Below are 21,925 nucleotides of genomic sequence, written 5' to 3' on the forward strand. Positions count from 1 at the left end.
CTCTACCCCAGGGAGCTGTGGAAGCTCAGTCATTATGTATATTTAAAGCAGAGATGGACATATTTCTAAATACCAATGACAAAGGGATATGGAGATAGTGTGAGAAAAAGGTATTTAAGTGGGTGATCAACGATGATTGAATTGAATGGTGGAGCAGGCTCAACAGGCTGAATGGCCTACTTCTGAGCCTTTGTTCTTGCCAATTGTGAAAGAAGTCAGGCAACAAAGCTATGAGCTAATGATCATTTGTTAATCATTTGAGTCATGATGAAATAGAAATACAAGACACTCAGGGGCCTCACGGTAGCATGGTGGTTAGCATCAATGCTTCACAGCTCCAGGGTCCCAGGTTCGAGTCCCGGCTGGGTCACTGTCTGTGTGGAGTCTGCACGTCCTCCCCGTGTGTGCGTGGGTTTCCTCCGGGTGCTCCGGTTTCCTCCCACAGTCCAAAGATGTGCGGGTTAGGTGGATTGGCCATGCTAAATTGCCCGTAGTGTAAGGTTAATGGGGGGATTGTCGGGTATACGGGTTACGTGGGTTTAAGTAGGGTGATCATTGCTCGGCACAACATCGAGGGCCGAAGGGCCTGTTCTGTGCTGTACTGTTCTATGGAATTTCCAAATTTCCAGGCACCTATTTGTATGTATTAGATTAGAACTTTAAGCAAGAATACAGGAAACTGAAGATTGAGGACTTTAGTCTCAAAAGCATGATTTTAATTTTGTAAAGAAACATGCTGAATTGTCTGACCAATTTTAACAATACCTGCATTAGAATAATTTGGCACTCAGAGGTGTTATTTATCTTAAATAGCACTCTTGGCAACCTTAATTGCCTCTAAAATAGTGTAGCAACATCACTTAGATATGCCAGCCCACCCATTAATTCTTAGCTCCTCAGTTCTTTGCTAAGGTTCGCTAGATTGGCCCCTGGAATGAGAAGTAAATGGGTCTTATATTCTCTGGAGTTTAGAAGAATAAGAAGCAATCTGATTAAAACCTTCAAGATTCTGAGGTGGGTTAATAGGGTAGATGCTGAGAGATTGGTTCCATTGGTCAGAGAGTCTAAAACACAGGGGCACAGTCTCAGGATAAGGGGCTAATCATTTAAGACTGAGGAGAAATTGCTTCACTCAAAGGGTTGTGAATCTTTGGAATTCTTTATCAAGGGTTGTAGATGCTCCACAGTTGAATATATTAAGGCTGTGATGGGCAGACTTTTGGGGTCTCAGGGAATTAAGAAGCAAACAGGAAAATGGAGTTGAAACCCAAGATCAGCTGTAAATGTATTGAATGGTGGAGCAGGTTCAATGGCCATATGGTCTACTGCTACTCTTATGTCTGGTGTGTCATAATATACACCAGTATATCATGTTGCAGACACACACTGATGGACACACACAGGGACCAATCAACATGTACAAACACCGCAGCCAATCACCAGTTAGAATACACACACTAGAAAGGCAGAGGGCACCACGGTTCCCGCTCATTCTGGGTGCTGCCTCTGAGTGTAACAAGAACTCATCCAGCCCAGCACAGACTTACAACACGTGCTGAGAGAATCAACTGGTTCGGACAAGGCTAAGGTCTCTAGTTTAAGTTAGCATCATTTAGACCAACAGTCATCGTGTGTTAGTTAGTTAGAAGTAGTTAATAAAATTGAGTTGAACCTTCATCAGTGTTGGAAGTGTCTGTTCATCTCTCAAGTCTCCACTAGCCAACACTTCATGGTGCATTTGTGCCACACCATCGAGCTGGGCTAAACATCTTTGTCTCCCTGAATAAACTGCTTGCAGGCCCACTTGTGACAATAATAAAGATTATTATGTTTGAGATAATCTGATAAGGGAATTTATGGTTTGTATAAGCATTCATTGTTTAATTAGCTTTAGCTCTTTCCTTTCTAACAATAAATCTGATAAATTTTGGGGATGTTTCAGGACAATTCTGGGGACATTACCCCTACAGAATTGTGTGTGTGTGTGCTTGCGTGTACCTGTTGGTGATTCCAGAGCACTGTTTTACAGGTTGAAGTTCAGGAAGGAAGCAGTTACAGAACTGAGCCACTTGTTTTATGGTAACTTCCATTAAAGGTTTGGCAGTGCTAGTGCCTATCAAGGTGACCACAGCTATCAATTTCTTTGCTTCTAGTTATTTAACCAAAGGATATTAATGAGTCGTTAGTTAGGCTTTTCATGGATGCTAGCCAATAGGCTATTGATTTCAGTTTCACTATTGGCTATGATGGAATTTGAACTTCTGTTCTCAGGATTGCTAATCCAGTATCATAACTACTGCATTAGTGTGATGTTTTTATGGTTGCATGTGCAAGAGAGAAAGCTGGGGAAGTTACAAGGCTGTAATGGTACAAACAGAGTTTGGGGTTGGTCTTCAACTGCACCTTCTCCAACTCTATTAATTCTCTTGTTTTCAATAATGTCCAATCTAGGTTCCTTAGAACTCTGTAGTTTCTGCCCCTGTATCCCCACCCCCAGCTTGGGCTTGTCCTTGTTTATTGTGTGCCATCTTGACACACACATAGAGCATAATCTTAAATTGGAGCGAATATACAGTAACAAAGATGTGCAAAGGCTGCAGTGTCAGTAAACAAAGGTTAGTCTTATGACTCAGCAGTGATAGAAGGAATTGTTACATGGAGCTTTTTTTAATGATAATATGACGGCTCTTTGTGATGGAAGCTGGAACTTAAATTTTTGTCATACTGAAGTATGACTATGCATGATTAACACTGGAACAATAAGATTATAAATAATGTTGACGTGGGTTCAGTAGAAGGACAACTTCCTATCAAACTTCCTATCGTGCCAGATTTCTTCAGGTTTGCCATCATCTTGAACATTTGGACCCATGTCCTTTTGGATTCATTTTTTGGTTATCCCCTGATAGCATAGCTGCACCAGCTGTTTCTATGGAGCTTTCCTTCATTGCAAAAGAGAACAGACCTCTTTCTCCTCCAAGGAGCTCCAGTGAAACATCATTATAGCTACCGGTAAATGGTCAAGAAAATTATATTATGCAAACATTTGGCAGCTTAAACATTTCCAGTTGAGAAAGCTGTGATATTAAATACCTCCTGGATCCATTTAAATGAGCCTTTGCTGTTAACCTATGAGTGGTTCTTTAGCCAAAGAGAAAATGCCGGAAAATCTCAACAGGTCTGGCAGCATCTGTAGGGAGAGAAAAGAGCTCACATTTCAAGTCCAGATGTCCAGAGTCATCTGGACTCCATAAGACCATAAGACATAGGAGCGGAAGTAAGGCCATTCGGCCCATCGAGTCCACTCCACCATTCAATCATGGTTGATTTCAACTCCATTTACCCGCTCTCTCCCCATAGCCCTTAATTCCTCGAGAAATCAAGAATTTATCAATTTCTGTCTTAAAGACACTCAACGTCCCGGCCTCCACCGCCCTCTGTGGCAATGAATTCCACAGACCTACCACTCTCTGGCTGAAGAAATTTCTCCTCATCCCTGTTCTAAAGTGACTCCCTTTTATTCTAAGGCTGTGCCCCCGCGTCCTAGTCTCCCCTGCTAATGGAAACAACTTCCCTACGTCCATCCTATCCAAGCCATTCATTATCTTGTAAGTTTCTATTAGATCTCCCCTCAACCTCCTAAACTCCAATGAATATAATCCCACGATCCTCAGACGTTCATCGTATGTTAGGCCTACCATTCCTGGGATCATCCGTGTGAATCTCCGCTGGACCCGCTCCAGTGCCAGTATGTCCTTCCTGAGGTGTGGGGCCCAAAATTGCTCACAGTATTCTAAATGGGGCCTAACCAGTGCTTTATAAAGCCTCAAAAGTACATCCCTGCTTTTATATTCCAAGCCTCTTGAGATAAATGACAACATTACATTTGCTTTCTTAATTACGGACTCAACCTGCAGGTTTACCTTTAGAGAATCCTGGACTAGGACTCCCAAGTCCCTTTGCACTTTAGCATTATGAATTTTGTCACCGTTTAGAAAATAGTCCATGCCTCTATTCTTTTTTCCAAAGTGCAAGACCTCGCACTTGCCAACGTTGAATTTCATCAGCCACTTCTTGGACCATTCTCCTAAACTGTCTAAATCTTTCTGCAGCCTCCCCACCTCCTCAATACTACCTGCCCCTCCACCTATCTTTGTATCATCGGCAAACTTGGCCAGAATGCCCCCAGTCCCGTCATCTAGATCGTTAATATATAAAGAGAACAGCTGTGGCCCCAACACTGAACCCTGCGGGACACCACTTGTCACCGGTTGCCATTCCGAAAAAGAACCTTTTATCCCAACTCTCTGCATTCTGTCTGACAGCCAATCGTCAATCCATGTTAGTACCTTGCCTCGAATACCATGGGCCCTTATTTTACTCAGCAGTCTCCCGTGAGGCACCTTGTCAAAGGCCTTTTGGAAGTCAAGATAGATAACATCCATTGGCTCTCCTTGGTCTAACTCAAAACATTAGCTCTTTTCCCTCCCTCCAGATGCTGCCAGACCTGCTGAGATTTTCCAGCAATTTCTCTTTGGTTTCAGATTCCAGCATCCACAGTAATTTGTTTTTATCCAGTGGTTCTTTAGGCTACTCAGACTGTGAATAAGAGCTCACAGAATACAAATTGTGCAAATCCTAAGCATCATGAGTTGATATGCTGAAGTAATAGTGGAAATCAATCACAGCAATCATTTATCTAAAAAAAAATAGTGTGGGAACAGACTTTTGAGTCACACCCTGAATTAGCTATGTTTAGAGGTCGGTTAAGTGTTGAATTGCTCTCTACTCGTGTTTTCGATGCTTATGGCCCCTGATTGCTTCTCAGTTGTGTGACAAGTGTGAACCTGGAATATATTTTGCAGTGCAGAACTAAGACAATTCTTAGCAATTTCTCCTGCACAATATGAAAATATAGAGAGCCACATATAAGATTATTTTTTTATTTTTTTTTATTTAGATTACCCAATTATTTTTTCCAATTAAGGGGCAATTTAGCATGGCCAATCCACCTACTCTGCACATTTTTGGGTTGTGGCGGGCGAAACCCACGCAGACACGGGGAGAATGTGCAAACTCCACACAGACAGTGACCCAGAGCCGGGATCGAACCTGGGACCTCAGCGCCGTGAGGCGGTTGTGTTAACCACTATGCCACCGTGCTGCCCCAGCCACATATAAGATGATGTCAGATGTCAAAACCATCTTAATGTCCTTGGGATAATCTGGGTTTACATCTGGTAGAAGGCAGCGGATCCCTGCATTCAGAGATCATGCCCTGCAATGGCTATTCTCCTGAAATAAATCTAAACTTTGTTATATTGGAAAAGATTGTTGGCAAATATATTTTGTCATTTTTTTAAACAAATCTTAGCCACTGTAATTTTGGTACGTTCAAGAACATAGAACAGTACAGCACAGAACAGGCCCTTCGGCCCTCGATGTTGTGCCGAGCAATGATCACCCTACTCAAACCCACATACCCACCCTATACCCGTAACCCAACAACCCAACCCAACCCCAGACTCCGCACAGACAGTGACCCAGCCGGGAACCGAACCTGGGACCCTGGAGCTGTGAAGCATTTATGCTAACCACCATGCTACCGTGCTGCTGTGTAATATTTAGTCCATTTAGAGTTATTTTAATGTGTTATAGATGATGGCTGATCTGATGTTCAGAAAGCAGGATTACGACCAAGCTGTATTTCACTTCCAACAACTTCTAGAACGCAAACCAGGTAAACTTGACTTTTTGTTACTTTAGATTGATAACATTTTGTAAACAGACAAATACTTGGATCAGTATCCCAAAGTTTGTCATTTAGCTGTTCTGCAAACAGAGGTATAAAAAATATAATTTTTCTGACCAGCTAACATGTAAGTTTTACCATGACGATGGGGATAAAGGAGCACCTTATTTGAAGAAGCTCTGCATTTCATTTCACAATTGAGCAAATATGTACTATATAACTTAATAATTTGGGTCTGCCGTTGATATTTGATCTGGTATAATGGAGTCTGCTGTTCCATTAAATGTTTTCAATACCATCTTCTTTTATCTAATGGATTAGTAGCAGGTTTGGGAATACTGTATAACAATGAGACTCCCTTCTGTTATGGATGGTGTCTTAGACAATGACACTCATTTGACCTCTGGTACGATGGATCAAGTTAACACAAGACAAGACAACACTTGATTTGTTAGATGGCCATAGAAACCTTTAAGACAATTTATAAACCTTTGGTTCAGCTACTATAATTCCACAAAAATAAAGGACACAGATATGTTAGTCTATTGTAGGGGTCTCTTTACATAATGTAAAATCACAAATTTTCCCTGTCTAGGTTGTCCACTTGCAGCCTCTTGCTACCTGACTGATTGACATTCTAGAACCTGTGCCCTGAGCTTTACAAGCTATTCTCCTTAATCAAGCAAGTTTGATATAAATGGAGTTCTTTAGGGCAGCACGGTGGCGCAGTGAGTTAGCCCTGCTGCCTCACGGCGCCGAGGTCCCAGGTTCGATCCCGGCTCTGGGTCACTGTTCGTGTGGAGTTTGCACATTCTCCCCGTGTTTGCGTGGGTTTCGCCCCCACAACCCAAAGATGTGCAGGATAGGTGGATTGGCCATGCTAAATTGCCCCTTAATTGGAAAAAAATTAATTGGGTACACTAATTTTTTTTTAATAAATGGAGTTCTTTATATTTTCCAGAATAACATAACATTTCAAATAAATTGGCCATTGTTTGAATCAACTTAGCATCCTGCTTTTGAATATCTCTTGTTTGATGGGGCTATCAATTTTGGACAGTTTTTGCTCAGAATACATTTGAAAATCACTAATGTTCAAGTCCTTTGAGTGAGAAATAGGCAATAAATCTCAAACTGTGATAGCATTGATACAGTTTTTTTTTGTTTAGATAATTTTATGACATTATCACGTTTGATCGATTTGTTGAGGCGAGCTGGCAAACTGGAAGACGTTCCCAGATTCCTTGACATGGCTGAAAAACACACTTCAAGACCAGCTTCTGAGCCTGGTTTTAATTATTGCAAAGGATTGTACCTCTGGTGAGTGGTCTTCTAATCATGACAATTATAAAAATATAATTAAGTACTATGAATAAATACACTACTACATGTTTATAACATTAAGACCAGGAGAGTCTAGGGGGGGGGGGGGGGGGGGGGGGGGGGGGGGTAGCAGTAGCAGATGGGTATGACAATTTGTGCTGCTATCTGTCGTGCTGGTTTGATATCACTTTTGTTATTGCTAACGATGATGCTCAGAAGGAAGGAAGGCTGAAAACTGCCAGATTTGAGTATTAGATCCGTTGACCTTGCTAATGACATTCTTATCAGTCTGTCAAAGCAGCCAGTTTGGAATTTTTGTGTTTGGTGCATGTGTTATGTGATGGACCAGAAACGGTTCAGGTGGACAGAGGGGGCAACACAGCAGGCAGCCATTCATGGTTGATTCACGCAATTGGTCAAGTCCATAAATGGATGAATGGCTAAGAGGGGCATGATGGTGCCATCAGATGAGCAGAGGTAGCAGAACTGATGGTCTGTGTACTCAGTCAGCTGTAGGGTTGTGGGGCCAGAAGGGGGTGGGTTGTAACCATTGTGAGTCCAGCTGACTGCAAGAAGGCAATAACAAGGCATGGGATTAAGGTAGCCGGAGATAGGGTTCAGTAGCACGTGTTCACCATCCACTGGAGCAGATGCAGAGCCCCTGGCATGAGGAGAGGAATGAGAGATAGGGACGGAACAGAGGTCAGATTCTCAACATCATCTACACACCTGAAGATGAAGCTACTTGGACATGTCAGAGGATCAGTACTGCAGGTTTTCATAGAATTTACAGTGCAGAAGGAGGCCATTCGGCCCATCGAGTCTGCACCGACTCTTGGAAAGAGCACCCTACCCAAGGTCAACACCTCCACCCTATCCCCATAACCCAGTAACCCCACCCAACACTAAGGGCAATTTTGGACACTAAGGGCAATTTATCATGGCCAATCCACCTAACCACATCTTTGTGACTGCTCCCATCTGGGCGGATGGTCACTGAGATTTGTGCCTTCCTTGGGGAAGACCTCAGACCTCTAAGTACAGTTAGCCATGCCCTGCCAGACACTGTGGTCTTGAGCACCTTCACCGCTGGCTCAGTGGTCGACAGTGGACCTTTGTGATGTCTCATAATTTCCAATTCAGTACGTCTCGCAAGTCATTGATGTTCTATTTGTGGAACCAGGAAAGTACATAAGTTTTGTAACACAAGTACCGAAGATGTGATACTTGCTATGCTGTACGTTCTCTAGGTACACTGGGGAACCAAATGATGCACTCCGACACTTCAATAAGGCTCGCAAGGACAGTGACTGGGGGCAAAATGCAATTTATAACATGATCGAGATCTGCATGAATCCAGATAATGATACTGTAGGTGGTGAAGTATTTGAGAACCTGGATGGAGATGTGCGGTGAGAGCATATTGCTACTAAATATTTGTCTTGTGTATTGACGTGATAGGGATAAAACTAAATTTTTATTTCCTCTAAATTGCCTATTCAATTTTACTTTATCATCACTTTTAATTCTTTATAATCTGTCAATTTTTGTATCAAATGTATTGTTTTATCATGGTTATTCCTGTCCTAAGACAAATCTTCAACAGAATGAATTACATTTTTCCCAGTGAAGGTTAGGCTTGTGGGAAAAAATATAGTAATTTTACTCATCTTTTTCTTGCACTGTCTATGTTCTTTTTGCTGCATGGGATTTTGAGTGCCAAGCCACTGGTAGCTTGTCTGCTGGCAGGTTACTGGCCTACCAGTGTAATTTATCAGGATTCACTATGTTTGGATACTTTGCACAATAGTTTTAATTACGTGTAAAACTATCTTATATTTGTATCTGAATTCAGTATAATTTTGCCATAGGAAAGGCTAATACTTGGCCTGTACTGATCAAATAAGGAACTGTGGGTGTTTTTTCAAACATGTTTCTTTTGTCGATAGAAACTCAACTGAAAAGCAAGAGTCAGAGCAGTTGGCTGTGATGACAGCAGAGAAACTCCTGAAAGAGCTAAAACCTCAGACTATTCAAGGCCATGTTCAGTTACGCATAATGGAAAGCTGCTGCCTCATGGCAACAAAGCATAAAGCAAATGTAGAACGAGCTCTTGGTGTATTCACTGAAATAGCAACAGCTGAGGTTAGCCTTCTGTAAATCACAAGATAATTTGCATGGGAAAGGCTTTTCGGCTCAACTGAATTCATTATTTTGAAATGATTTCAGGGTTTTTGCCTCTGTTACTGTTCTGAATGTCCATTCTGTGTATTGATCACATTATGTATGAAGGACTTCACTCTTAAACTTAATTTACATGGCTCAAATCATCAACATTCAGGGGGATTTTCACTGAAGAAAATTAGTGGGTTAAAGTCAGCAAAATCTGCCTCTTTCCCCAAACCCACCTTTAACTGAAGCAGAAATGTGTGTGGGCACCCAATCTGACCCCAGAAGCCCGCTTCCATTTTAATATATGATAATGAAGCTTGCATCGTCATTGTCAGTCAGGTTTTGACCTTTTACTGCTGGTGGCCAGGCCTGAGTTGTGGAGAGTAGGAACAGAAAATGCTGGAGAATCTAGGGCAGTATCTGTGAAGAGAAACAGAATGAATGTTTCAGGCCCATGAACTTTCATCAGAAACGTTCTAGCTCGGGTGCTGGGTCATGCCGGACACTGGCATGGTGGTTGCGGTGTGAAATTCTGTGCTTGCCCACCTCCATTACTACCCAAAGGGTGAAAACTTTGGGCTTTTCAGCTCAACTGAATTCATTGTTTTTGAAATTATTTAAGGGGCAGCACGGTAGCATAGTGGCACATTCTCCCCATGTCTGCGTGGATTTCCTCTGGGTGCTCCGGTTTCCTCCCACAAGTCCCGAAAGACATGCTGTTAGGTGAATTGGACATTCTGAATTCTCCCTCAGTGTACCCGAACAGGCGCCAGAGTGTGGTGACTAGGGTTTTTTGCAATAACTTCATTGCAGCATTAATGTAAGCTTACTTGTGACACTAATAAAGATTATATTATATATTATTGTCATCAAATTGTTTAATCTAAACACCAAGCCCCAGGATATCATACTCGATGCTTACCTCTACCCTGACATTGGTAGAAGGATAAAATAACTTCAACCAAGCAGTCGATACTTTATGGGTAGAACTAAGGAAAATATTTAAGGCCATAGTGAGAGTTTAATGGGCCTCTTGTTAGCAGCTGTGAAGTGGTAGAATGTAGAAATGTGGAGAGTGGTCCTGCAAATAGCAATTCTTAATTTGAAATCTGAGATTGATATGTTTTTGTTAACCAAAGCTCATAGAAACATAGGAACAGGAGTAAACCATTCAGCCCCTTGAGCCTGTCCTGCCATTCAATGAAATCATGGCTGATCTGTGACCTAACTCCATATATCTGCCTTTGGCCCATAACCCTTAATATCGTCGCTAAACACCAAAAACCTATCTATCTCAGATTTAAAATTAACAACTGTTGTAGCTTCAATTGCTGTTTGTGGAAGAGAGTTCCAAACCTACCACCCTTTGAGTGAAGAGGTTCTTCCTAACATCTCTCCTGAATGTCTGGCCCTAATTTTTAGATCATGCCTCCTAGTTTTAGAATCTCCAATAAGAGAAAATAATTTATCTTTATCTACCCTGTAAAGACTTCGATCAGATCACTCCTTAACCTTCTAGATTTTAGCGGAAACAGGCCTAAAATGTGTCATTTCTCTTTGTAACACAACCCCTGTAATACCGGTATTATTTATGCAAACCTACGTTGAACTCCGTCCATGGCCACTACAGTATATCCTTCCTATGGTGTACTTCCCAGAACTGCTCACAGTACTCCAAGTGGGGTCTAACCATGGTTTTGTTTAGCTGCAGCATAGCTTCTGTGTCTTCATACTCCAATCCTCTAGATATAAAGGCTAGCATTCAATTAGCTTTTTTGATTACGTATTGTATGCACTTATTCGTGGCATTTTAAGGATCTATGCACCTGAACCCCAAAGTCTCTTTGGTCTTCCACTGTACTTACCTCTTCCCATTTAGAAAGCTATCCTTTTTTGGACCAAGATGGATAACATCACACTTGCTCTTGAAGAATACAGGGCAAAGACAGGTATATGGAGGTCACGGGTCCCACATCTGCCAGGGTCTCATTGAATGATGGAATAAACTCGAGAGGTTAAATGGTTTATTCCTGTTCTTGTGTTCCTTCCCGTTGTTATCCACCTATCAGACAATTTCTTTATACTTTCATGATTACCTTGATTTCCGCAAAGCTTTGAGCTTAAATAATACCTATATAAAACTTTGTAAAATGCTTTTTGGAAGACTATCTCATAGGTTATTCTGCAGTGTAATTGGGTTGTCATTTTCTCAGGATTTTGATCCAGCAGGACTTTCTTTTTCTGAATCTACGTGCACTATTTATTTGATGCATTTCTCCCACTCTTAAAGATTGTAGTAACTTGCACTTGAAAGCCCACAGCCATCTGCCTTAAGTTTTTTTGAATTCTCTGGAAAATATTTTCCAATGTCCAAGGGAGCAAATTCTGCAATATAATACTGAGGAAATAAAAATGTAGAAAATTGAACTCAGTTGCAGATTCATCACGATCAAAGTTCATTTATCTGAGTGCTTTCAACCCTATGTAAGTCTGCAGAAAATTATTTTAAAGGCATCTGTAGGAGAACTGCATTGTATTGTATGAATTAATAACCTTGTACACCTATTCTTGGTATTAATGCAGAAGGACCACATTCCTGCACTCTTTGGAATGGCCACAGCTTACATGATTTTAAAACAGACACCCCGAGCAAGAAATCAGCTAAAACGCATTGCAAAATTAAACTGGAATGCAATTGATGCAGAGGAGTTGGAAAAGAGTTGGTTGCTTCTAGCTGATGTTTACATTCAGTCCGGAAAATTTGATATGGCAGTTGAATTACTTAAACGCTGTCTACGGCACAATAAGGTAAAAAAAAGTTAATGATTCTTGTATTGTGATCCACTTCAAAATTGATAATGGACTTAGACATGCATTACAGTTTGTGTTTACAGTACTTTTTAAAAACACAATGCAGTGAAATGTAGTTTGTATGAGATGAACATAACTGGCAGAACTGAAAAACGGCACTGGAGGAAATTTTTGTCTTTACTGCATGAATAAGAATCTGGCAGTGTCTGTTATAGAAACCGCCTGAAATCAGTGGAACTGCCTGAAATCAGTGGAACCAATGAAAATCAGCCAGGCTCATAACAGGCTAACAATCCAATCCGTCTACTTCACCACACATGTGGTGAGTATGCTGTTACGGACAGAAAAATGGTGTGGGATAATTTCCCAACTCTCCACTAAGTGCAACACAATGTACTTTGAGAAGGAGTATTTTAACCCCTTGAATTATGTGACTTTTAAATAAATTCTGGTAAGTTTAAATCAAAAGAAAAGATAAATTTTATTTTAAACAATACCAAAAATGTAATAGCAACAAGCACCCACTCCTCATCCACACACACAAGATGATTTCTAAAGATGCACCGTGCTCATTTACTTCGTGTCAAAAAAACAAGGTTACTTCTATAAATGGTAGTTGAAACATTGCAAGCCTGGTCGTTGGTTCATGCTCTTCCTTATGTCTCTGAATCTATTAACAGATGTTTGTTTTCTTAGTCCTGTTGCAAGGCTTATGAATATATGGGATACATTATGGAGAAAGAACAATCTTATAGGGATGCAGCCATTAATTATGAAATGGCTTGGAAGTATTGCAACCAGACAAATCCAACAATAGGTAACATCATCATTTTTGGCACATGCCATGAACAGATATTATCATAAATTCTTAAATGTAAAGATGTGCAATACCTACTGGCTCAGAAAATTGATAACACTTTTCACTTTACAGGGTACAAGCTGGCTTTTAACTATTTGAAGGCAAAACGATATGTTGATGCTATTGACATTTGTCATAAGGTAATATTTTTAAATTCAGCCTTAGACCTTGCTTTCAGAATATTAGTCAAACCAGTTACAATCAGACAATATGAGGGTTTATCTTTTACACAAGCAGTAGTCGTAATCCCTGTAGCCCTGAACCCCCTTATCTAACTTATTCTTAAATGTTGACATGTTCTCTGCTTCAATCAAGTTTTAGTGGTGAATTCCATAACGTCACAACTCTCTATACAACACACACATTTAGCCTGCTTTCTGTCCTAATCTCTCATATCTATGTGCTCCTAGATGTGTCAATCACATCTGTTGCTATGTACCATGTACCATGTCCCATTCCTTCGTAAACACCTATATCAAATCACCCTATGATCTGTACAAAAGCAAAATACTGTAGATGCTGTAAATCTGAAATACAGCAGAAGATGCTGGAAATACTCTGCAAATCTGGCAGCATCTGTGGAGAGAGCAACAGGATTAATGTTTCAGGTTGCTGATCTTTCATCAGAATTGAGAAAAATGTATAAAACTGAATTCCATGTGTCACATCTTGCTCATTCTACTCATATTAATGTCTCCTTGCAGCCCCCTTTGGTCCTTGATGATTTACTGTGCCTCCTACTGTAATACTGGCTATTAGGGGGCAGCACGGTAGCATAGTGGTTAGCACAATTGCTTCACAGCTCCAGGGTCCCAGGTTCGATTCCCGGCTTGGGTCACTGTCTGTGCGGAGTCTGCACGTTCTCCCCGTGTCTGCGTGGGTTTCCTCCGGGTGCTCCGGTTTCCTCCCACAGTCCAAAGACGTGCAGGTTAGGTGGATTGGCCATGCTAAATTGCCCTTAGTGTCCAAAATTGCCCTTAGTGTTACGTGGGGTTACTGGGTTATGGGGATAGGGTGGAGGTGTGGGCTTGGGTCGGGTGCTCTTTCAGAGAGCCAGTGCAGACTCGATGGGCCGAATGTCCTCCTTCTGCATTGTAAAGTCTATGAAGTCTATGAAATATCCAAGTCATTATGAGCAGTGAACAGAAGCCCTATGGGACCACCTACATACTTGCAAACAATCTGAGAAATTGTTCTTAACGTTAACTTCCTGTTTCTTTCCCGTAACCAATTTTTAATCCAGTTTGCTGCGCATACAATAATTTCATACTCCTTAACCTTCTCAAATGTGTAGCACCTTGTTGAAAGTTTTCTGCAATTACATATGTACCACATCACATCTATGTCACCTCAAAGAGCTCTCAGATTTCCCGAACATGTTCTGCGTTTCATAAATCCATGTTGTCTGCCTCCAGTTATTTTCAGCTTATCTGGCTAGTCATTTCCAATTTTAAAAATGATCAGCTTTTTAAAAAAAAAAATTAGAGTACCCAATTATTTTTTTTCCAATTGAGGGGCAATTTAGTGTGGCCAATCCATCTACCCTGCACATCTTTGGGTAGTAGGGGTGAGACCCACACAGACACGGGAGAATGTGCAAACTCCACACTGATAGTGACCCGGGGCCTGGAGCGAACCTGGGTCCTCAGCGCCATGATGCATCAGTGCTAACCATTGTGCCACCGTGCTGCCCAAAAATGATAAGCTACTAGCCTGTGATTACCGGGGTTACCTCTGCTGCCTTTTTGAAATTAGTTATTACATTAGCCACTGATGAGTCCCTTTTCCCTATTCCTAAAGATGAGATTCATGAATGTGATTGCCAATCTAGAAATCTAAGGTTCATTACCAATTCTTTTCTATCGTCAATATAGTGTAAAATAATTCTGACTTAAACATGGTTATTGTTCTTTATCATTAATTTGTATAGAATATCTGTTGTTATAAATATCTTACCAGATTAGTTCTTAACGGTATTATCATAACTTGAATCTCATATATAGAAACTTATCAAATTTGTATTGAATTAAATTGCATACATTGCAACACCACATTAAGTACCTTTATTATGCTTTCTGGCAACGCAAAGAAAACAAAACCATTTACTCTGAAAGCAATAAAGACATTCATTGTTTGTAAAGCATTAAGATTTTGGAGAGATGTGACATGATCCTGTACAAATGTAAGTCTTTACCTCTCGTTGCTTAGGTTAGTAATACTGAAAGCTAAATAGATTAAGGTTTGAATTTCTTACAATCACAGCTGTAATAAAACTAAGGAAAAAACGATTTATGGCAGAATGAGATTTCTGTTTGCTGTCAAACGGAATATGACCGCTGGTAATCGAGACTGTGAACTGGGCAACTAGATTTTAAATATCAGTGCTATTTTATTGATCAGTCATTGTAGAAGGTGGCAGGAGGTTCTTACTGTTATGTCCAGTATGGGAGGAGTACGCAGTTGTGCTAACCCCACTACTCCACAGGTTGTGCCATTAGTTCAACGGTTTAATTTACTCCTCAAAATGGCCTAATATTTACCTTCACTATTGATACCCAGAATAAAGCAGACTTTAACCAGGCTTCTTTCAATAAACCCAGAATGATTGATTTATTATAAAACAAACCCCTTTAACAAGTTGTAAAGTCTTGTTAACAGATAATTGTATTCTATCTCTTCTTAAAACGTTTTCAGCATACACACGCAGGGACACACATAGACAAACAAAGGACATTCCTGTAGTCACTGCAGAGATGGGTGGTTAGAAACTTTATAAGAAAAGGATAAAGTTTGTACGGTTCAACAGCATTCATCTGGAGCTCTCTTGTGTGATGATCCCAGTAGATGTCTGGAGATTCTCAGCAACAGGGCTTTGGCGTGGAGGAATACATAGAGCAGGATCAATTATTTTTGTCTCGGCTTTGCAGGTGTCCAAATGCAGTCAAGGTACACTCAGACTACAGGTTGCTAACCACACATTGAATTTCAGATAAGGCAGAGAGTCAGTTAGGATAGCTTTCCTTCTCAGCTTAGTCCCACCAAAATAACAATAAGTTCAAAACTTAGTTTGTCTCGGTCATGTGATTTCCAGTAAGTCACTAGGCTTTGTCATTTTTCCATTTTTTTCCCCCATCAGTTAAAGTTATTACAGTTCGAAACAAGCAAATGCCTCCAAGTTTTGTGACAATCAACAATGATTTCATGGTCATCATTGGACTTTTAACTCCAGATTGTTATTGAATTCAAATCTCACTATCTCATGGTGAGGTTCGAACCAAAGTCCCCAGAGCATGCTCTGGATGAGTAATCTAGAGACCAAGGATAATGATCTGGGGATCTGGGTTCAAATCCCGCCACAACAGGTGGTGAAATTTAAACTCAAAAGTTTAAGACCATGCAAACATTGTTGATTATCGTAAAAACCCATCTGTTTCACTAATGTCCTTTAGAGAAGGAAATCTACCATGCTTACCTGGCCTACATGTGACCCACAGCAATGTGGTTGACTCTTATTTCCCTCTGAAATGACCCAGCAAACTACTCGGTTGTATTCAACCGCTACAAAAACACAAAAAAGAAATGAAACCGGGCAGCCCACCCGGCATCGACCCAGGCACTGGAAACGATAACGGCAAAACCAGTCCTGTAGACCCTGCAAAGTCCTCCTTACTAACATCTGGGAGTTTGTGTCAATGCTGGGAGAGCTGCCTCACAGACTAGTCAAGCAACAGCCTGACATAATCATACCTTACAGACAATGTGCCAGATACTATTATCTCCGATCCTGGGTATGTCCTATCTCACCAACAAGACAGACCCAACAGAGGTGGCGGCACAGTGGTATACAGTTGGGAGGAGGTCGCCCTGGGAGCCCTCAGCATCGACCCTGGCCTCATGAATTCTCATGGTTTCAGGTTAAATATGGGCAAGGATAGCTCCTGCTGATTACCACATACAGGCATTCACATTGAGGATACACTCCATATTGTGTGGTACTACCACCTTGCTAAATGGGATAGATTTCGAACAAATCTCGCAACTCTCGCAAGGGGCTGGTTTAGCTCACTGGGCTAAATCGCTGGCTTTTAAAGCAGACCAAGCAGGCCAGCAGCACGGTTCGATTCCCGTACCAGCCTCCCCGGACAGGCGCCGGAATGTGGCGACTAGGGGCTTTTCACAGTCCCTTCATTGAAGTCTACTCGTGACAATAAGCGATTTTTCATTTCATTCAACTCAAGACTGGGCATCTACGAGGTGCTGTGGGCTATAGGCAGCAGCAGAATTGTACTCCATCACAATCTGCAACCTCATGACCAGGCATATCCCCCACTCTACCATTACTACCAAGCCAGGGGATCAACCTTGGTTCAATGAAGAGTGCAGGAGAGCCTGCCACGAGCCACACCAGGCATACATAAAAATTAGGTGTCAACCTGATGAAGCTACAACGGACTACTTGTGTGCCAAACAGCATAAGCAAAAAGTAATAGACAGAGTGAAGCGATTCCACAACAAACGCATCAGATCTTTTAGTTAAGGGCAGCACGGTAGCATTGTGGATAGCACAATCGCTTCACAGCTCCAGGGTCCCAGGTTCGATTCCGGCTTGGGTCACTGTCTGTGCGGAGTCTGCACATCCTCCCCGTGTGTGCGTGGGTTTTCTCCGGGTGCTCCGGTTTCGTCCCACAGTCACAAAGATGTGCTGGTTAGGTGGATTGGCCATGATAAATTGCCCTTAGTGTCCAAAATTGCCCTTAGTGTTGGGTGGGGTTACTGGGTTATGGGGATAGGGCGGAGGTGTTGACCTTGGGTAGGGTGCTCTTTCCAAGAGCCGGTGCAGACTCGATGGGCCAAATAGCCTCCTTCTGCACTGTATATTCTATGATCTAAGCTCTGGAGTACTACCACATCCAGTCGTAAATGGTGGTGGACAATTAAACAACTCACTGGAGGAGGAGGTTCCATAAGTATCTCCATCCTTAATGCTGGAGGAGCAAACCTCATCTGTGCAAAAGATGAGGCTGAAGCATTTGTAACAATCTTCAGTCAGAAGTGCCGAGTGATTGATACATTTCGGTCTCCTCTGAAGGTCTCCAGCATCACAGATGTCGGTCTTCAACCAATACGATTCACTCCAAGTGATATTAAGAAAAGGCTCTGGATATTGAAAGGGTTTTGGGCCCTGAAAATATTCCGGCAATAGTACTGAAGAATTGTGCTCCAGAAGTTGTCGCACTACTAGCCAAGCTGTTCCATCAAAGTGACAACACTGGGACCTACCCAGCAATGTGGAAAATTGTAGGTGCTTCTTGTACAGAAGAAACAGGACAAATTCAACCCAGTCAATTACCGCTCTTTCAGTCTGCTCTCCATTATCTACAATATGATGGAAGGAGTCATCAACAGTGCTATCAAGTGACACTCAGCAATAACCTGCTCATTCGATGCTCAGTTTGGGTTCCGCCAGGATCACTCTGCTCCTGATCTCTTTACAGCCTTGGTTCAAACATGGACAAAATAGCTGAATGCCAGAGATGAGGTGAGAGTGACTGCCCTTGACATCAAGGCAGCATTTGACTGAGTATGGCATTAAGGCGCCCTAACAAAACTGAAGTCAATGGGAATAAGGGGGAAAATTCTCGGCTGGTTGGAGTCATACCTGGCACAAAGGAAGATGGTTGTGGTGGTTGGAGGTCAGTCATCTCAGCTCCAGGACATCACTGCAGGAGTTCTTCAGGGTAGTGTCCTAGGCCCGACCATCTTCAGCCTGCTTCATCAATGACCTCTGTTCCATCATAAGGTCAGAAATGGGGATGTTCGCAGATGACTGCACAATGTTTAGCACCATTCATGACTCCTCAGATAATTAAACAGTCCATGTCCAAATGCAGCAAGATCTGGACAATATCCAGGATTGGGCTGACAAGTGGTAAGTTACATTTGCACTGCACAAGTGCTCGGCAATGACCATCTCCTGCAAGAGAGGATCTAACCATCACCCTTGACATTCAATGGCATTACCGTCGCTGAATCCCCCACAATCAACATCCTGGGCGTTACCATTGATCAGAAACTGAACTGGACTAGCCATATTAATACTGTGGCTACCAGAATAAGTCAACGGCAAGTAATCCTGGAATCATAGAATACCATTGCAGTCCCCAAGGTGTAGGTACACCCACAGTGATGTTAGGGAGAGAATTCCAGAATTTTGACTTAGCGACAGTGAATTTGGGGCCTAAAGAGGTGAGCAAGGAGGACTGATTGATCGAAACACATCAGGAGTTCCCCAATATGTAGTATATTAATGGGGCTTGAAGAACAGAGTGAACAGCACATGTCAATGGTTGGGAAGAAGTAGGGACTCTTTGGAGCAGCGCTGGGAATTAAAAATAAACACAGTAGGTCACATCATTGTATTCTGTTGAGTGAGACTACAAACTTAAATAAAAATTGCAACTGCAAAAAAAGTTATGCACCAAGAAGGAAAGAAGTTAAAATTTTAGACAAATTTCAAAAATTACCTGCCTTAGTAATAGGAAAAATTAATTTGTAGGGTAAGTGGATGACTCTTTAGTGTTACAAGTGTGGGAGGATTATGAAAGATAAATGGGAGTGAAAGATAAATGGGAGGAGGAGCTGGGTGAGGAGATTGAGGAGGGGACGTGGGCGGATGCCCTGGAAAGGGTGAACTCCTCCTCTTCATGTGCGAGGCTTAGCCTCATACAGTTTAAGGTACTGCATAGGGCTCATATGACCGGGACAAGGATGAGCCGGTTTTTTGGGACCGAGGACAGGTGTATTAGGTGCTCAGGGAGCCCAGCAAACCATGTCCACATGTTCTGGGCATGCCCAGCGCTGGGGGAATTTTGGAAGGGTGTAGCAAGGACGGTATCGAGGGTGGTAGGATCCAGGGTCAATCCAGGCTGGGGACTCGCAATATTTGGGGTTGCGGTGGAGCCGGAAGTGCAGGAGGCGAAAGAGGCCGGTGTTCTGGCCTTTGCGTCCCTAGTAGCCCGGTGGAGGATTCTTCTTCAGTGGAAGGATGCGAGGCCCCCAAGCGTGGAGGCCTGGGTGAACGATATGGCGGGGTTTATTAAATTGGAGAGGGTGAAATTTGTCCTAAGGGAGTCAGTGCAGGGGTTTTTCAGGAGATGGCAACCATTCCTAGATCTCCTGGCAGAACGGTAAAAACAAAAGGTCAGCAGCAGCAGCAACCGGGGGGAGGGGGGTTGTCTCTTTGTTTTTGTTTTGAGTTGAATACTGTTTTTTGCCAATGGCGGGCGTTGATTTATTGTTTCTCTTTTGTATTTACGGGGGGGGGGGGGGGTCTGTTTTTTTTTGTTCTTCGAATTTTCTGTTTTTGTTTTCTTTTTTGTGAAAATGTGAAAATTTGAATAAAAATTATTTTTAAAAAAAACAAGTGTGGGAGGAGTAAATAGGAAATTAGTGTTGCAAATTGAAAATAATGGTTACAAATGCTATATTTAGTACATTCCGTAATGAAACCAGTAGCAAGCATTATACTGTTGCATATTAAGTGTTGCTGTTCTCCAATACTTTTGAAGTGTTATCAAGTCACGAAAACTAGAAGCCGCAAGATACAGTAATTTTAATATTGTGTAAATACTTAAAATATTCAAACTGGTAAGATGTCTTGTTTTCCTTTTGCAGGTATTAGGAGCACATCCCAATTATCCAAAAATGAGGAAAGATATTCTTGATAAAGCTCGAGCAGCTCTGCGCTCTTAATTGTCATATGATGCTAGCTTTTTGCTTTAGAAGATTTTTGAAGATATATATATATAAATAGTTTGAGATGCCAATCTTACATTATGTACAGTAAGTTCTAATGTATAATTAGTTAGATATGACTTTTGTATGCTTACTCAGCAATTTATGTACAAAATACTGTAATAGTGTTTCATTGTTTTTACAGTAATGTTATTTCTTTTTAAATTACGAGTCCTGTACATATAAAATTGTACATGTATAATCTTTAATTTTCTGCCATAACTTCCCTAGTACTGTCAATGATGTAATGCAAAATCATTCATTTTAGATGATTCCCTCAAAGGGTTTTTCAAGCCTGAGAATTTGCAGTCCCACTTGACCATGTGTTTTTAAGTACACATTAGAAATTTTGAGTACAAATAATTTGAGATGTATGTGGTGTTGGTGTTCGTTATCTTAGCTTTTGGGGAAGGAGTCGGTCTATTCTGAATGACTGAAACTAAAAAGTGATCTGTCTGCATGCAATGAATCACTGTATCTGTGAAGGCATTTTAAAGACAAGAAGGGAAGCTAAAATGGATGTTTTATATTTCTATGAAGCTGTAAAACTTTGACTTTTTTCCCCAGTGCACGCAACTTAGTTAAATTAGTTGCTAAGAACAGTCTAAAGATTGTCACATAGTTTCCACTTTTAAAATAGTGCTAGATTTTTTTAAAGCTTTCACTTTTCTATCTCATTTGTTTGCATTCTTGTTCAGGATTTTTTATAGTATTACACATTAGTTGATAAATATCTGTATTTAATGGACTAAAAATAATTTCAGTAATTAATCTGTTCTACTTGTGTGGTTGTTTCCTTGAAAGAAAGAAGAAATACTGCAATCTCAATAACTATCTTATTTCAGAGCAAATATCAATAAAAAGGCATATATGAATTTAAAATTTTTGTTGTGTTACAAAATACAATATTACTGTTTCGAGGACGAGACTAATTCTGTGGGACAGAGGTTTAAATCTCACCATGGGAGCTGAAAGCTAGTCACATTATCAAAGAACCCATGAAACTGGTGTTGACTGTCATAAAACGTCACCTGGGTGAGTAATATTTTGGGAAGGAAATCTGCCATCTTTACCTGCCCGCGTTATCATCTTTGACCTTGTCCATGTAGGCCCCCTACAGACAGAAACAGGGGAATGCATAATAAGGGACAATTGTATACATACTTTGGTTCTGTCTTCACAGAAGAGGACTCAAATCAGATACCAGAAATGTT

General features: G+C 41.4%; 1 protein-coding gene across 2 annotated transcripts in view; it reads left to right on the top strand.

The window, feature by feature from the left end:
• ttc21b (tetratricopeptide repeat domain 21B) overlaps window positions 1–21,593 on the top strand; it is a 116,727-nt gene extending 95,134 nt beyond the window's left edge. Inside the window, exons 23-30 of one of the 2 annotated variants that reach the window (XM_038789720.1) lie at window positions 5,659–5,740; window positions 6,922–7,072; window positions 8,326–8,487; window positions 9,025–9,220; window positions 11,831–12,055; window positions 12,755–12,875; window positions 12,990–13,057; window positions 20,592–20,709. In XM_038789720.1, coding sequence (XP_038645648.1) covers window positions 5,659–5,740; window positions 6,922–7,072; window positions 8,326–8,487; window positions 9,025–9,220; window positions 11,831–12,055; window positions 12,755–12,875; window positions 12,990–13,057; window positions 20,592–20,669 — 1,083 coding nt within the window. In that variant the 3' untranslated portion in view covers window positions 20,670–20,709. Of the gene's footprint in view, window positions 1–5,658; window positions 5,741–6,921; window positions 7,073–8,325; window positions 8,488–9,024; window positions 9,221–11,830; window positions 12,056–12,754; window positions 12,876–12,989; window positions 13,058–20,591 lie in introns of both variants that reach the window. The other variant, XM_038789719.1, reaches the window with a different exon arrangement.
• Window positions 21,594–21,925: the final 332 nt, after the last annotated feature.

Source organism: Scyliorhinus canicula, chromosome 2, assembly GCF_902713615.1.
Source record: "Scyliorhinus canicula chromosome 2, sScyCan1.1, whole genome shotgun sequence".
NCBI classification, from domain to species: Eukaryota; Metazoa; Chordata; class Chondrichthyes; order Carcharhiniformes; family Scyliorhinidae; genus Scyliorhinus; species Scyliorhinus canicula.